The sequence below is a fragment of the Schistocerca serialis genome, chromosome 4, assembly GCF_023864345.2.
Source record: "Schistocerca serialis cubense isolate TAMUIC-IGC-003099 chromosome 4, iqSchSeri2.2, whole genome shotgun sequence".
Lineage (NCBI taxonomy): Eukaryota > Metazoa > Arthropoda > Insecta > Orthoptera > Acrididae > Schistocerca > Schistocerca serialis.
Window position 1 is genome coordinate 15,849,053 of NC_064641.1, and position 17,854 is coordinate 15,866,906.

A 17,854-nucleotide genomic window follows, 5' to 3' on the forward strand; every position below is an offset into this window, starting at 1 on the left:
TTATGTCCTCTCTACTTCGACAATCATCGGTTATTTTGTTCCCCAAATAGCAAAACTCCTTTAGTACTTTAAGTGTCTCTTTTCCTAATCTAATTCCCTCAGCATCACCCGACTTAATTTGACTACATTCCATTATCCTCGTTTTGCTTTTGTTGATGTTCATCTTATATCCTCCTTTCAAGACACTGTCCAATCCGTTCAACTGCTCTTCCAAGTCCTTTGCTGTCTCTGACAGAATTACAATGTCATCGGCGAACCTCAAAGTTTTTACTTCTTCTCCATGAATTTTAATACCTACTCCGAATTTTTCTTTTGTTTCCTTTACTGCTTGCTCAATATACAGATTGAATAACATCGGGGAGGGGCTACAATCCTGTCTCACTCCTTTCCCAACCACTGCTTCCCTTTCATGCCCCTCGACTCTTATAACTGCCATCTGGTTTCTGTACAAATTGTAAATAGCCTTTCGCTCCCTGTATTTTACCCCTGCCACCTTTAGAATTTGAAAGAGAGTATTATAGTCAACATTGTCAAAAGCTTTCTCTAAGTCTACAAATGCTAGAAACGTAGGTTTGCCTTTCCTTAATCTTTCTTCTAAGATAAGTCTTAAGGTTAGTATTGCCTCACGTGTTCCAACATTTCTACGGAATCCAAACTGATCTTCCCCGGGGTCCGCTTCTACCAGTTTTTCCATTCGTCTGTAGAGAATACGCGTTAGTATTTTGCATCCGTGACTTATTAAACTGATAGTTCGGTAATTTTCACATCTGTCAACACATGCTTTCTTTGGGATTGGAATTATTACATTCTTCTTGAAGTCTGAGGGTATTTCGCCTGTCTCATACATCGTGCTCACCAGATGGTAGAGTTTTGTCAGGACTGACTCTCCCGAGGCCATCAGTAGTTCTAATGGAATGTTGTCTACTCCCGGGGTCTTGTTTCGACTCAGGTCTTTCAGTGCTCTGTCAAACTCTTCACGCAGTATCTGATCCCCCATTTCGTCTTCATCTGCATCCTCTTCCATTTCCATAATATTGTCCTCAAGTACATCGCCCTTGTATAAACCCTCTATATACTCCTTCCACCTTTCTGCCTTCCCTTCTTTGCTTAGAACTGGGTTGCCATCTGAGCTCTTGATATTCATACAAGTGGTTGTCTTCTCCCCAAAGGTCTTTTCAATTTTCCTGTAGGCAGTATCTATCTTACCCCTAGTGAGACAAGCCTCTACATCCTTACATTTGTCCTCTAGCCATCCCTGCTTAGCCATTTTGCACTTCCTGTCGATCTCATTTTTGAGACGTTTGTATTCCTTTTTGCCTGCTTCATTTACCGCATTTTTATATTTTCTCCTTTCATCAATTAAATGAGGAGGTATCGAATAGAATTGGGGAGAAGAGGAGTTTGTGGCACAACTTGACTAGAAGAAGGGATCGGCTGGTAGGACATGTTCTGAGACATCGAGGGATCACCAATTTAGTATTGGAGGGCAGCGTGGAGGGTAAAAATCGTAGAGGGAGACCAAGAGATGAATACACTACGCAGATTCAGAAGGATGTAGGCTGCAGTAGGTACTGGGAGATGAAGAAGCTTGCACAGGATAGAGTAGCGTGGAGAGCTGCATCAAACCAGTCTCAGGACTGAAGACCACAACAACAACAAGAATTATTCATGTCAAATCATTGTAAATACGTTGGCCATGTCAGGGAAGTTTTTATTGTATAAAGCACACAGAATATCTTTTGTGTAAAATTTTGTTTAAAACTAAAATCGTTGGCGCGAGTGCACGCAGTCGCAGATGTGAAGGGAGAGAAGTAGCTGCGAAACATCTATAGTGCACAACAGATGTATATGTTGAGGTGCAGTTGCCAGAGTGTTTTGCATCGAAAATGGTGATGTAAAATGTGGCAGGGCAAATTATACGTGGGCGAGCAGGTATGTGGGCACAGTATATGGTCATAAAAAGATTTTGGAAGTAATGAGGAACATTGTGAGGGCCTAATTTATTATAACTGCTCGCTATTCAAGAAGAGCCTGTTGCCAATAATAGACCTCATAATAATCACCATTTCGCACCACAAGCAACGCATCGCAAAGTGAGATCGAGCAGTGGATTGTAGCTGTGTAATAGTAACTTTTTGGAACATTATACTATGTTTAGTCAAAGAACGAACTTGTGGAGAGAAACTTCATTGACCTGAGTGGCCATTGGCGAAAAGTGACAATTGGCACTAAATAAAGAAAAGTGCGGGGTCATCCACATGGGTACTAAAAGAAATCCGATAAATTTTGGACATACGATAAATCACACAAATCTAAGGGCTGTCAATACGACTAAATACCTAGGAATGACAATCACGAGCAACTTAAATTGGAAAGAGCACATAGATAATATTGTGGGGAACGCGAAACAAAGACTGCGTTTTGTTGGCAGAACACTTAGAAGATGCGACAAACCCACTAGAGAGACAGCCTACATTACACTTGTCCGTCCTCTGCTGGAATATACCTGCGTGATATGGGATCCTTACGAGGTAGGATTGGCGGAGGACATCGAAAAAGTGCAAAGAAGGGCAGCCTGTTTCGTGTTATCGCGCAATAGGGGTGAGAGTGTCACTGAGAGTTACAAGATGGCCGCCGAGTAAGTGACGCCAGAAACCATTTCCAGAAAGTTAAGTGATTTAGACAGGAATATAATTTAGTTTAACGCTGACAACAAATTAAATACGTGCATTAGTGTATCGTTTAGTCTTGCCGTTAAAGGTTTGACTTTTATTTGCGTATTTTTTCAGAAAACACGAAAAGATCGTAACTTCGCGAAGTCGTGCTTAGGCTTAAATTTTGTAAACGTGTTTGTTTCTTGTTTCAAGGTAATTTAACTAGTTTCTCGGTAACAAATAAGTAAACTACCGTAAATAGCGTATAACTTCATTGTTTTAATACAGATTTCAGAAAAACAGCGTAACTTTATATCAGAAACTTGCCTGTATACATTTGTTTATAGGCCTATTCTCGTAACGTTTTTGGAGAATCAAAGTTAAAATATCTCGTTTAATTGCCCTTTTTTCATTCCATCGAGTGAAATATATAATAAATAGCGTATACCTTTGTTGTTTTAATACAGATCTCAGAAAACCAGCGGAATTTCAAATAAGTAACTTGCTTATATACATTTGTGAATAGGCTTAATTCTTGTAACGTCTTTTTTGATTTTCGGTAATTTAATTGATTTATTGTAGCTAAAGTATTGTTTTTGCCATGAGTGAGAAGTGCCTGACTTGCCGTAGAATTGTTAGTTCCGGGGTTTGGTGTGATGGATGCAGTAGTTTTTTTCACTGGGGGGACTGCAGTGGCGTGGGTGTTGGGAAAGTGGATCAGGCTCATCAGTGGTTATGCAGGATTTGCAGCAGAGATAGGAAGATAGTGGAACAGGAGGGGAAAATTGCTGCCCTTCAGGCTGAGCTAGATCAGGCTAGGGTAGATCTGGACAGGTTAAGGAGGGAGAAGGGCAAAGAGAGGTGGGAAGTGGCAACAGGTAGCAGAAGGAACAGGCCTAGAACTAAGTCTGACAGTTTTGTGGTGAATGTCAAAAATAAGTTTGACCTGTTGCTTCAGTTAGAAACTGATGAGCCTCAAGCAGAGGTAGGTGTAGACAGGACACAACATACTTTCAATAGGAAATTGAAAAAGAATGTAGGAAAGTCATTGAAAAGGAAGAAAGTTTTGTTGTTAGGCAGTTCTCATGCCAGAGGTGTAGGCCAACTTCTGCAGGAAGAATTAGGACCAGAATACCAGGTCACAAATTTTTTCAAACCAAGTGCTAGTCTCGATCAGGTGACAGAGGATTTAGGTTCACTCTGTAAAGGATTTACCAGGGAAGACACCGTGGTTATTGTGGGAGGGCCAGGGAACAGCATCGACAGAGATCCTGGGTACAGTATAGAGTGTGACCTGGTAAAGATTGCGTCGGCATCGAGACACACCAATGTTGAATTTGTATCTGTCCTGAGACGCCATGACCGGCCTCATTTGAACTCTTCTGTTGGGAGAGTTAATTTGGAGTTGGAACGGCTGCTTGGGTCGGGTGCGGGGGCTCATATTGGTGTGGTTCCTGTGGATTATCTCAGTAGGTGGGAATATACCAGGCACGGCCTACATCTCAACAGGAAAGGGAAGGGGAAACTGGCTGGGGTAATAGCAGGAAATTTAAGGGGGGGAGGCACTGCCATGAATGGTAAAATACCAGTGGTTACAGGTGTTGGAGCAGCGCCTTTTTTAGGATAGGTAAGACAGAAAGATGTCAAGTTCTACGAGAGGTCAGGATTGAAACAAATCTTCAGTTTAGGAAAGAAATTAAACATCACAATTCTAGCACATTGGATCACCAGTCACAGCTGTCAATTACAAATTTTCACCAATCACCAGAAATTTTATCTCCACCAAGTTGTATCTCAGTCCTAGGTAATTGCATTGATGAATTAAAGTCACCCAACTCAGTTGACATAATCTGCCTCTCTGAACACCGTGTGACCACTGGTATAGGAACTAGGCCTAAGCACAATGAGAAACTCAGACAGGAGAGTACTGCAAATGTTAGAATAAGGAAAGGTTCTCATAAAAGTATAATTAAAAATAATGTAAGTACATTCATCAAAATATTGGGAGTTTAAAGAATAAAGTAGATGAGCTTCTGGTTTGTTTAGAAGATTTAGAAGCTGAGAATGAAATAGATATACTATGCCCGTCTGAGCATCACATTGTTACTGATATGGATAAGGTAAATGTAAGTGGTTATAAGCTCTCTGCACATGTAATGAGAGAAAATATGGAGAAAGGAGGAGTTGCCATATATGTCAAAAGTTATCATTGTGCAAGAAGTACAGAAACAAAAAAGTTTTGTGTAGAGAAACACATAGAAGCATGTGCCTGTGAGCTTAAATTAAATAAAGGCACATTTATAATTGTAACTGTATATAGGTCCCCATCAGGAAATTTTCATCTATTTCTGAAAAATTTGGACTCCTTGCTGTGCTATCTGTCAGACAGGGGGAAGCAAATTATTATTTGTGGGGACTTCAATGTAGATTCTCTGAAAGAGGGTAATAGGAAAAATGACCTTGAAGTATTACTCGGTTCTTTCAATTTGACACCCGTTATTGATTTTCCTACTCGGCTGGTAAAGGATAGCAGCTCACTGATAGATAACTTCTTTATTGACCAAGATAAGTTTAACCAGATAAATGCTCAGCCTGTTGAGAATGGTCTTTCTGATCATGGTGCACAGCTAGTTACAATATATGACATAGCTCCATTCAGCAATACTAAACAGTCCTCCAAAGTAGTATTCAGTCAACAATTTAACAATTGCAAATTTCAGGGAAAGCCTACAGCAGTTAGACTGGGATGAGGTGTACCGTGAACCTGATGCCAATTTAAAATATAATTTATTTCATGACATTTTTGTACATGCATTTGAAAACTGCTTCCCCAAGAAAATAGTTAAATATACTCGTAAGAAACCTTGTAACAAACCATGGCTTACTAAGGGTATAAAAATATCTTGTAACCGGAAAAGGGAAATGTATCTGACAGCAAGAAAGAGTAGTGACCCAGAAACTATCAAAAATTATAAAAACTACTGTGTTATATTAAGAAAAGTTATTAAAAAATCCAGGAGTATGTGTATCATGTCTGAAATCAGCAACTCTGATAATAAAATTAAAACAATTTGGAATATTATTAAAAGAGAAACAGGTCAACCAAGAGCAGAGGAAGACAGTATTACCATCAAATTGAATGAAAACTTTACGAACAAAAAGTCAGAAGTTGAAAATATTTTTAATAATCATTTTCTAAATGTTGTGGATATAGTAGGATCCAGGTGTTCATTAGAAGATGCTTGGCTGTTAATGGAAGAGGCCATACCTATGCAATTTGATACAATTGAAATCTCACCCACTTCTCCCTCTGAAATAAGGAAAATAATAAACTTGCTTAAAAGCAAAAACTCACATGGAATTGATGGCATTTCCAGCAAAATACTAAAAGCTTGTTCTCAACAGATAAGTAAGATTCTCACCCACCTGTGTAATAGCTCTCTGGAACAGGGCATCTTCCCTAATAGACTGAAATATGCTATTGTTATACCTTTGCATAAAAAGGGGGATAGATTTGATGTCAACAATTACCGTCCAATCTCCCTTCTAACAGCTTTATCCAAAATTTTTGAGAAAGTAACGTATTCAAGAGTAGCTTCACATATCTGTAAAAATGAAGTACTAACAAAATGTCAGCTTGGTTTCCAGAAAGGTTTTTCAACAGAAAATGCCATATATGCTTTCACCAGTCAAATTTTGAATGATCTGAATAACCGAACACCACCCATTGGGATTTTTTGTGATCTGTCAAAGGCTTTTGATTGTGTAAATCATGAAATTCTGCTAGACAAGCTCAAGTATTGTGGCATGAGTGGGACAGTGCACAAATGGTTTAATTCGTACCTAACTGGAAGAGTGCAGAAAGTTGAAATAAGTAGTTCTCGTAACATGCAAAGATCAGCACATTCCTCAAACTGGGGAACTATCAAGACTGGGGTTCCACAAGGGACAGTCTTGGGTCCTTTGTTGTTCTTATTATATATTAATGACTTGCCATTCTATATTCATGAAGAGGCAAAGTTAGTTCTCTTTGCTGATGATACAAGTATAGTAATCACGCCTGACAAACAAGAATTAACTGATGAAATTGTCAATACTGTCTTTCAGAAAATTACTAAGTGGTTCCTTGTAAACAGACTCTCACTGAATTTTGATAAGACACAGTACATACAGTTTCGTACAGTGAATGGTATGACGCCATTAATAAATATAGACCTTAATCAGAAGCATATAGCTAAGGTAGAATATTCCAAATTTTTAGGTATGTCCATTGATGAGAGATTAAATTGGAAGAAACACATTGATGATCTGCTGAAACGTTTGAGTTCAGCTACTTATGCAATAAGGGTCATTGCAAATTTTGGTGATAAACATCTTAGTAAATTAGCTTACTACGCCTATTTTCACTCATTGCTTTCATATGGCATCATATTTTGGGGTAATTCATCACTGAGGAATAAAGTATTTATTGCACAAAAGCGTGTAATCAGAATAATAGCTGGAGTCCACCCAAGATCATCCTGCAGACATTTATTTAAGGATCTAGGGATATTCACAGTAGCTTCTTAGTATATATACTCTCTTATGAAATTTGTTATTAACAACCAAACCCAATTCAAAAGTAATAGCAGTGTGCATAACTACAATACTAGGAGAAAGGACGATCTTCACTATTCAAGATTAAATCTAACTTTGGCACAGAAAGGGGTGAATTATACTGGCACTAAAGTCTTTGGTCACTTACCAAATAGTATCAAAAGTCTGACAGATAACCAACAAGTATTTAAGAAGAAATTAAAAGAATTTCTGAATGACAACTCCTTCTACTCCATAGAGGAATTTTTAGATAAAAATTAAGGAAAAAAAGGAAAAAAAAAAATATTGAAAAAAAATAAAAAATAAAAAAATAAAGAAAAACAAAAAAACACAAAAAATAAAGTTGTTATATTAACTTAAGTATGTTGTTAAATTAACCTAATTATGTCATGTATTGGAAAATTCGACTCGTTCCACATCATTACGAAATATCGTATTCATGATCCATGGAACTAGTATTAATCTAATCTAATCTAATGATATGATATGCCAGTTGGGGTGGCAGTCACTAGTACAAAGGTGATTTTCTTTGCGGCGAGATCTATTTACGAAATTTCGATCACCAACTTTCTCTTCCGAATGCGAAAATATTGTGTCGACACCTACCTACATAGGGAGAAATGATCATCATAACAAAATAAGTGAAATCGGAGCTCGAACGGAAAGATTTAGGTGTTCCTTTTTCCCACTCGCCATTCAAGAGTGGAATGGTAGAGAAGTAGTATGAAAATGGTTCGATGAACCCTCTGCCAGGCACTTAAGTGTGAATTTCAGAGTAACCATGTAGATTTAGATGTAGATGTTATTAACCGTTACCAGGGTCCTTCCTTTCACCATAAAAAGTCATAAGTGAAAGTAATAGTCAGAAGCAGTGAACTTTAATTAAATTTACAGTTTATTTTCAACCGAGTGATTACTGTAACAAAAGAGAGTAATAACGATAGTTGCTCATACAGTATTGCATTACTACTGCAGACAATCAGTTCAAATTAAAAGTGATTTTAATTAAAATTCAGTTTTTATAATAATAATGTGCTTCAGAACTTTATATTGTAGGCGATATTACGTGCACATGTCTACATAACTCTGGTAGTGAAAAAGAGTTGTTGCGATCAATGCAAGTTTTTACTGCATTTATTTGAAAAGCAATCAGATGTATTGATTATTATAGGTGATCATTATGGTAACTAACACCATTACATTCCAAATTAACGTCTTTGCTGTTCACATCACACATCTCTTATACATGTAAGCTTGCCCCGCCTCTGCATTCCACCACCACAAGTGCAGCACTGAAGTTAGAAGTTGCCATCCGGTGACACAACATAGTTCTGGTCGTCTTTGACCCTGAGTGGATTGCAAGGAAATTAGGAAGGTTTCATGTGTTTCATGACTTCTCTTGAAACAGGAAATTGGAGAGACTGCAGATAACGTGTGCCAGCCTTAAGCTTCTAGGTTCTAGTAGAACAAAGACGCGTCTTAAAGTTATTCTGTGAGTCACCTGGCAATGATGAGGAGTGTTGTGTTCCTGACGAGGTTAAAGCTGGAGAAGATGCTGAGGAAGCCCCTCCTGTCTGTCTTGCTCTTGCCCACGGTCTGGATCACCTGCAGGGCGAACGGAGGCACCGTGGAGCCGTTGGTGGCTGCTATGCGACGCACAACAGCCAGCGCCTCCTGCTCGCGACCCCTGCACGCCAGCCAGCGTGGAGACTCGGGGAACCAACTGTCACCAAAAAAAGTACAAGTCTCCTGTAAGTAGTAGCAGTAGTCCTAGTAGTAGTAGTAGTGCAACATTTGTCCACTGATCAATTTTACAACAATATTACATGTGTCAGCTTAGTACATAGAGAAAACACAGTGAAAACTTAATTTATATGTTCAGACATTTAAACCTTTACATTTCGAACTTAAGAATCATTTATCCATCGTGTAAAATTTCTTTGTTATGTTCATAGTCGAAAAAAAGTGAGCTCAATACGGAAACTAATGTTCCGTTATTTGTTCATACTTCATCATTAGACACACAAGAAACATTGCACATGGGAAAAATATATTATAAAACAAAGATGCTGTGACTTACCAAACGAGAAAGCGCTGGTAGATAGACACAATAAAAAACACACAAACACACACACAAATTTCAAGCTTTCGCAACCAACGGTTGCTTCATCAGGAAAGAGGGAAGGAGAGGGAAAGGCGAAAGGATGTGGGTTTTAAGGGAGAGGGTAAGGAGTCATTCCAATCCCGGGAGCGGAAAGACTTACCTTAGGGGGAAAAAGGCACAGGTATACACTCGCACAACACACACACACACACACACACACACACACACACACATATATATATATATATATATATATATATATATATATATTCTCTCATTCACTGACAATTTTCATTGTACCTATGCACTTCAGTCTTTGTAACTCCGAAAAACTGAGTAGATATCCCTCAGTAACAAAATGTATGTTCACATGATGATGAAGTAGTGATAGGAACAACTGAATAAAAGGAATCGATTCAGTCTATTATTGGAAAGCAATGCATTCCGTTTGGCCAGTGTTAAAGTTTATTGTTGACTACAGTCAGGTCGTCACCGTTGTTGCCATTTCGATGTTTGACTTTTATTGAGTGCCGTTAAGTAACTATTAGATCGGCTCTGATGCATATTTATGAAGAGGCGTTTTCTTAATAGTGAACATTGTGTTTGGATCACAATTTCGAAATTCTCAATGGCGTACGGATGGAATAAACCATATTACTGGATAGAAAATGATCCTCAAGGCAAACACAATCGATTTAAAGTATCTGCACAGAATTAATATTCTGAATCTATATTAATTAAAGAAATTCAAAGAAAGTTAAGAATTATTTCTCACAAAAACAGGCTTACAGCAAGTGACAGTATATGTTTCGAAAGCAAGTGATTACGTCAATTTAAAAAATTTTATCTTATGTGCCTTATGTTCACATCACCTTAGCATTTACCGAAAAAGGACGATTGGTGATTGGTGCAAACTAGCGGAAACAGAGAGACAAAGTTTCAATAAATGTAAATAAAAAAGTGATTGTTCAATTCATTCAACGTAAATTTACCATGTACTGTCAGTCACTAACCATTAAAAACCAACCAAAAATCCATATTTAACGCCAATCAATAAATACCTTCCTTTTCAAAATAATTCGTTTTTAGAAATATACTTGTCATTCACCTTTCCTTGAAATAAGGTGCCTTATTTTTCTCCAAAGAGATTGGCGAAACTAGTCATGATTCATCTGTAACCGAGAAGACAGAATAAGTATGCAAATGAAACCTCTCAAACTCAGACACTGAGTAAGAACATAAATATGACTGAGGTAACCATCAGAGATTTGTGTCTGTCGGTTGTCTCATATTAAGTGAAACGACTCAAGCATGGAGAGTGAGTGAAAACAATGATGTAGCTGATACGGCCACAGAGACTAGTTTCATGTGGTTGTTTCATTCGATTGAAACAAGCGACTGAACAAGAAAACAATGCACGTACCAAATGAGAATTATCTCCAGCCCTGTACAAAATTACGTACTATTTGATGGAGAATTTAAAGCTCTATCAATGACAACACATAAAATTATACTAACCCAAAAATTGCTATAAAAATTACTGTCAGAAAAAGTTCACCTCGTTTCTAACCAATAGAAAATACTTTAGAAGGAGAGACAGCATTGGTAGTATTTTTGTTTTTTTGTTTTATTAAACGCAAAATCGATTTTCGGTCACTTAGTGACCATCTTCAGTGCTGTAATATATAATTTAAATTGGTAGGCACTGGTGTCAACAAGCTTACAGCGATTTTGCGTTTAATAAAACAAAAAAATACGACCAATGCTGTCTCTCCTTCCAAGTATACCCATTATATGGTCGTGGTGCACAGGACACTCCATGGAGTCGCCAATCAAGAAAATACTTTATTACGTTTTCATCAAAAGCTCTTATGCTATCTCCTAGAAAATTTATTTTCGGACGAAAGAAGCTTAAGATTGTCGATTTTCGCACGGAATTGGAAAGATGATAGGATTTTGCTCTGCACACATTTTTCCGCAGTCCCTTGCTTATTGAAGCCAGTCATACTCACATTTAGTTTGGACTGGCTGTTGTAACATTTAGCGCCAAAATTATTCACGTGAATTTTTATAGCACCGGTTTCTTAACACTCAATTTTTTGCTAGTGCATACTTTAGATAAACAATGGCAAAAATTTAAGATACGAGAAAACAGCAAGGTGTATGCTTTTGAGTAGTTTATTATTTGTTACACGAATCATTCAGCTTGCGATGTACTAAGCTATCAAGTAAGTTTATCCGTGTAATGCGGTCATTTCGTAAGTTTATATGAGTGATATGAACTATTTACATACTTTACAATCAGAAATTTAGGAAATTATTTGACTCGTTTTTATCATGTTTATGTTTGCTGCTATTTTGTGCACTTTATTACGTATTTATGGTTATTTTTCAAATTTTTGCATTTACAATCTCATACATATGTGAATAAAATGTGAGTAACAATGTAGCAAAAAATAAAAAAACAATAAAGAAATTAAATAAAATTATAAAAAATTAAAAATGTAAAGCAAAATAATGAAAATAATCAAAAGTACAAAAAAATAAAAAGAAAACAAAAAACTCCTGTGGGATATGACCCTGATTTGGTGGGGGTGAGGTTTGTACTCTGAGGATACAGTGGTATATACTGTACATGCTCAATCATACCAGGTAGGTAACTGTAGCGGAACCAGTCGAACGATACCTAACTGAGTAACATGGTTTGGAAGACAAAAAAAAAACTGTTCTGGCAATGGCTGACGATTTTTCTAGATTTTGGGCAGAGGATCGCGGACGTTCATCCACAAATTATGAGATTCAGGTGTGCCAACAACTTGCAGCTAAGAGAAATGACTGCAGAGAACTGGAAAAGAGTATGGCGCTTGATATTTTATTTTAATATGTAAGCTTATTTCGGCTTTATTTTTTCATCAGTACACGTCCTGACATTTCAGATGGTCATTTGTCAACTCTGAGTAAATCATTATTGCTGTCTGTAGTTGCTGGTAAAATTATTTTCGACAACGTTTTAAAGTGGTTCGATAACTTGCTGTTTCATGTTTATTATAATACGTTTTTTACTATGTGACAACTGTAGGAATTCAAGTTTGACAGCTAGTTGCTTACTCAAAGATATAAAGGAGAAGAGATGATTTCGTTGGGCAAGTAGGATTAACTCGTAAAGAAGATAAGCCTTCTTTTGCATCTCTAACTCTTCCTAGGACATATATTGTCCTTTTTGTGATATGATAGGAGCATTTTTTTTTCATTTTGGTAGAAAGTACACTGCTAGAAATAAATTTATTATTCCAGAAAAGACGACGTAAACGTCGATCCGATGACGGCATATACCGCCTGGGGGACAGTATATGTAATGGTAATGGTTACAACGTCGTCCGCCAACAGACCGCATAGTGGCGTTTCTACCAGTGCGCCATCTGTGTCTACCTTTTAGTAGGGAATGCCCTCAGCCAGAAGGTTCACTGTGGTGCAAAAGTGTAAAGTGAACAGGCAACAATGCCACAGAGACGCATCTGTGCTTCCTTCAAGCTACTGAGCGATTTTGAAAGGGATCAAACTGTGGTCTTCCGAGTGGTGGGATGGTCCTTTCGGAGAATTGCCACACACAAGTTGGATGTGCTGCGTCAGTTTCGCAACGATGATGGTATCTGTGGTCACGTGAACGTTATCACGCCCCTAGACAAGGTTTTGTACGTCCACACAGCACAGACGCCCGCCAGGGTCGTCATATTGTAAGGGCAGCAGTGGCAGACGGTACAGCTACCACGGCACAGATGAGAGGCCTTGGGAGCCACAAGTGTGAAGACGAACTGTCGCGAATCGGCTGTTATGGTTAAATTCTTTTATCTTAGCGGCTCGCTCATGGCCACCCAGACGCGGGAGATTGCTGCGTTGCCAGTTGCACGCGCCAAGAGAAGCAGAGCCATAGTATAGTATAGTTTAGACTTACGTTTAGGGGGGAGCGCGCAGACGTAAAGCCACCACGGCCGCATTAACCCTTTCGCTGCTACAGAGACGTGATCCCCGCATTCCACGCTGTGCGCGATTTTGCCATCACTGCACTGCTCGCCTGTGCAGACACATGGTGTTCCGACTGCTTTGACACACTTATCATTCGATTTCACAGAAACTGTTTGGCCCAAAAATTTGATTTTTACACATCTTCTTGACTGATACCTTCCCCCCACAAATGGCTTAATTTTGTTTCGATGATCAACGCAGTTACTGTGCAGTATTGAATGTAGTAAACCATTGCACGAAATTTTGAAGAGTTTGCAGAGGTAAAAGTCCACAGCGTATACTTTCCGTATGGTCGATTTTAGTTGCCACTGGAAATTTCGAAAAATTACATTCAAACAAATAAAATTCATGAAGTGAGATACTTCGATATTGTTTTTAAATAAAGAAAATATTAAACACCAAACAAGGTTTGAACTCCCCACCTTCTGCTTAGCAGCCAAACACCTTAACCATTATGCTAATGCAACTCATCATCTAATACACTTCCTTGAGGACTTTAAAGCGTCACGCAAAATACCAACAAACACTGTTGGTATGACTATGAATTACCCACATTTCGTCGAAGTACATCAGGAAATAAACAATTACCGCTGTTCTTTATTGCGAAAAAGCGGTTAGTGAGAATGAATTTCCTTGATATCGCCTAAATTAGGAGGCTTATTGCTTGTTTGGTTTAATTAATTAATAGAATATGAAGCAATTGGTATGAAGAATGCTTTTTCCAAACATTCTTTCATAGAAAGTCTGCTATCAAGACATTGCTTTTGTTCAATTACTTTAAATAAAGTTTCTAAAACTGAAGACACTCATCCGTGCTCTGCACTGCACTCGAGCTCTGGCAATGTCGTTCTCTGTTCATTGGATGACTGTGTTTCGTGACGTCAGATGCGCAGAACGAACCTAAATTCGGCCGCCGTCGTAAATGACGCGCACTTTAGCAGTGGGACTGCAGACACACACAACTCCAGCCCGTCTTCCACTCGGCCCCTGGCATCGACGTGCACGGCTCGACTGGTACTGTCAAAGGTTTACTTTGAAGATGGAGTGGTGCGTCGCGGTTTCCAGAGATGAATGTAGATCCTGCCAGCACGCAAGTGATTTGCATTCGTCCAAGACAGACTGGCACCATCCCAGGGCTTATGGTCTGCGCTGCAATAACCTACAACTGACATTCACCTTTGGTGTTTATGCTGGGGATGTTAACCAGCAATCGTTTTTGGAGAATGTTGTTAGACCCATTCTTCTGCCGTTTTTGCAACAGGAAGGCGATGCTTTTCCAAGAGGATAATGCTCGGTCACTTACTGCCAGCGAAACTCCGTGTGCTCTGCAAGGCATGCGGCAACTTCTCTGGCCAGTACTATCTCTGGACTTACTTCTGATGGGGCATGTGTGGCGTACGAGGAGAAAAGAAGTGACTCGTCAGCCGACAACTCTTACAGAAGTACGTGAACAGGTCGAGCAGGCGTGGCATAACGTATCCCAGGACAGTATTCGCCATCTGTACGATCGACTGGATGCCGAGTCAGCGCCTGCATTGCCGCCTGCGGAAACTGCACCACATACTAATATCGGTGCTTCAGCATAGGCCGGTACCTGGTACCTCAGAACCGTTTTGCTGTTGATCTGTAAATGTAATAGTTTCATGGTCTGCATATGCACTGTTGCAACAATGAATCTTGGGTGACTTGGAAATCTCTAAAAGGATGTACTATTTTGTTCCAGCAGTGTACATTGTAGAGTGAAGTAGGTATTTATTATTAATTTAAGTTATACGAGGGTATTTCGGAAAGTAAAGATACACCGTACGCCAGAGGAACAGAAGAGTTTTGGCGAGCAAATTGGCAACACTGGTGTTAACCTTGAACCGTTAGTTTCTCCTTGCGGTCGTTCGGCAGTTGAACGTTGCTTCTGGTTGGAGTAGGTCGTGTTTAAAATGGCTGGCGTTACTTCTCGACGTAATCGCCTTGCAGACGTACACATTTTTCACAACGCTGACGCCATGATTCCATGGCAGCGGCGAAGGCTTCTTTAGGAGTCTGTTTTGACCACTGGAAAACTGCTGAGGCAATAGCAGCACGGCTGGTGAATGTGCGGCCACGGACAGTGTCTTTCATTGTTGGAAAAAGCCAAAAGTCACTAGGAGCCAGGTCAGGTGAGTAGGGAGCATGAGGAATCACTTCAAAGTTGTTATCACGAAGAAACTGTTGCGTAACATTAGCTCGATGTGCGGGTGCGTTGTCTTGGTGAAACAGCACACGCGCAGCACTTCCCAGACGTTTTTGTTGCAGTGCAGGAAGGAATTTGTTCTTCAAAACAATTTCGTAGGATGCACCTGTTACCGTAGTGCCCTTTGGAACGCAATGGGTAAGGATTACGCCCTTGCTGTCCCAGAACATGGACACCATCATTTTCTCAGCACTGGCGGTTACCCGAAATTTTTTTGGTGGCGGTGAATCTGTGTGCTTCCATTGAGGTGACTGGCGCTTTGTTTCTGGATTGAAAAATGGCATCCACGTCTCATCCATTGTCGCAACCGACGAAAAGAAAGTCCCATTCATGCTGTCATTGTGCGTCAACATTGCTTGGCAACATGCCACACGGGCAGCCGTGTGGTCGTCCGTCAGCATTCGTGGCACCCACCTGGATGACTCTTTTCGCATTTTCAGGTCGTCATGCAGGATTGTGTGCACAGAACCCACAGAAATACCAACTCTGGAGGCGATCTGTTCAACAGTCATTCGGCGATCCTCCAAAACAATTCTCTCCACTTTCTTGATCGTGTCGTCAGACCGGCTTGTGCGAGCCTGAGGTTGTTTCGGTTTGTTGTCACATGATGTTCTGCCTTCATTAAACTGTCGCACCCATGAACACACTTTCGACACATCCATAACTCCATCACCACATATCTCCTTCAACTGTCGATGAATTTCAATTGGTTTCACACCATGCAAATTCAGAAAACGAATTATTGCATGCTGTTCAAGTAAGGAAAATGTCGCCATTTTAAGTATTTAAAACAGTTCTCAGTCTCGCCGCTGGCGGTAAAATTCCATCTGCCGTATGGTGCTGCCATCTCTGGGACGTATTGACAATGAACGCGGCCTCATTTTAAAACAATGCGCATGTTTCTTTCCAGTCCAGAGAAAAAAAATGGGACGTATTGGACCATCCGCCATACAGCCCGGACCTTGTGCCCACCGACTTCCTTGTCTTCCATTACCTGAAGTCACATCTTGGTGGAAAATCATTCCACGACGATGAAGAGATCAAAGATGAAGTTGTAATGTGGTTCTGACAACAGGCGAGAACCTTCTATGACTGTGGGATACAAAAGCTTGTGCACCGACTTAACAAATGTTTGGATAAGGGGGGTGATTATGTCGAAAAATAACAAATAATCCAGTTAATAAGATGTAACTGATGTTTTCTAAATAAATTTTCTATTTAAGGACTGCGAGCCATTGTATCTTTACTTTTCGAAATGCCCTCGTATTTTATAAATGTTTGCTCTATGTTGTCTAAACCACACGTTACAATATAGTACGAATTATTTAAGAAATACATTGTAACAGTCATTTGAAAATTTTGAAGGTTGTTCTGTGATGATGGATAGAGCTGTTATTGTGATAATTCAAAATTTATGCTCAGTATGCTTTATCAAGTGATACTCTTATGACACATTAAAGTACTCAACTTTTTGAACTAAGCATTAAAGAGGCCCATGTTGTATCGTTCTTATACTTAACACAGTATGAAACTTGTCTTCTTGTTTTGTGCATTTAATCCTGAAAAGTAGGATTCCATCTTAGAGACTGAGTGTATGTGGAATGTTTGTGTGTCCACAGGGCACTGTGTATCAAAATTAGGTTCTTATTTTGTGCATTTAATCCTGAAAAAGGGACTCCATCTCTCAGGATTGAGTGTATACGGCATTTTTGTGTTTCTACAGGGTACTGCACACTACACACTCATCACAGAACTCCGCAGTAGTAAGATTCTGATGCTATTCTCTCTTGAATTAATTAAACTCATTCAAATTAGATGAATAAATCGTTGAGGAAGACACCAGTGTTAACACAATGACACGAAAGTAACTGAGAGTGAACCAAGTGCAGGACATGCAATGTAATGAATATGTGGTGAAAAATGAAAATCTCTTAAAGAACTCGAACTTGGATTTACTGCTCATAACGGCGACTGTATTCTCTTTGCTAGTATCTTCGAGTGAATTTTCTGCTCCGACTTACAGTCAGCTTAAAAGATTTTATGCTTCTAGTGTAATCATACGTACATGTAGTTTGAAAGTATTATGTTTCCTTTTTAAGTTGAAATTAGTAGTGCTTGTTTCCTTCATGCTCATTTCTAGTTTATCAATCAATTAGAAACTTCGTTGAAGTTTAGCACATAGTATGAGAAACAGGATCCTCACATGGCAGCTGCACTGCAGTGTAACACCTATTTTTGACCTAGTTTATA

At 39.2% G+C, this 17,854-nt stretch overlaps 1 protein-coding gene across 1 annotated transcript in view; it reads right to left on the reverse strand.

Annotated features, from left to right (window-relative positions):
* LOC126473669 (solute carrier family 22 member 7-like) overlaps positions 1–17,854 on the reverse strand; it is a 241,284-nt gene that overhangs the window by 33,220 nt on the left and 190,210 nt on the right. The window contains exon 7 of the mRNA XM_050100902.1: positions 8,752–8,973. Coding sequence (XP_049956859.1) covers positions 8,752–8,973 — 222 coding nt within the window. The remainder of the gene's footprint in view (positions 1–8,751; positions 8,974–17,854) is intronic.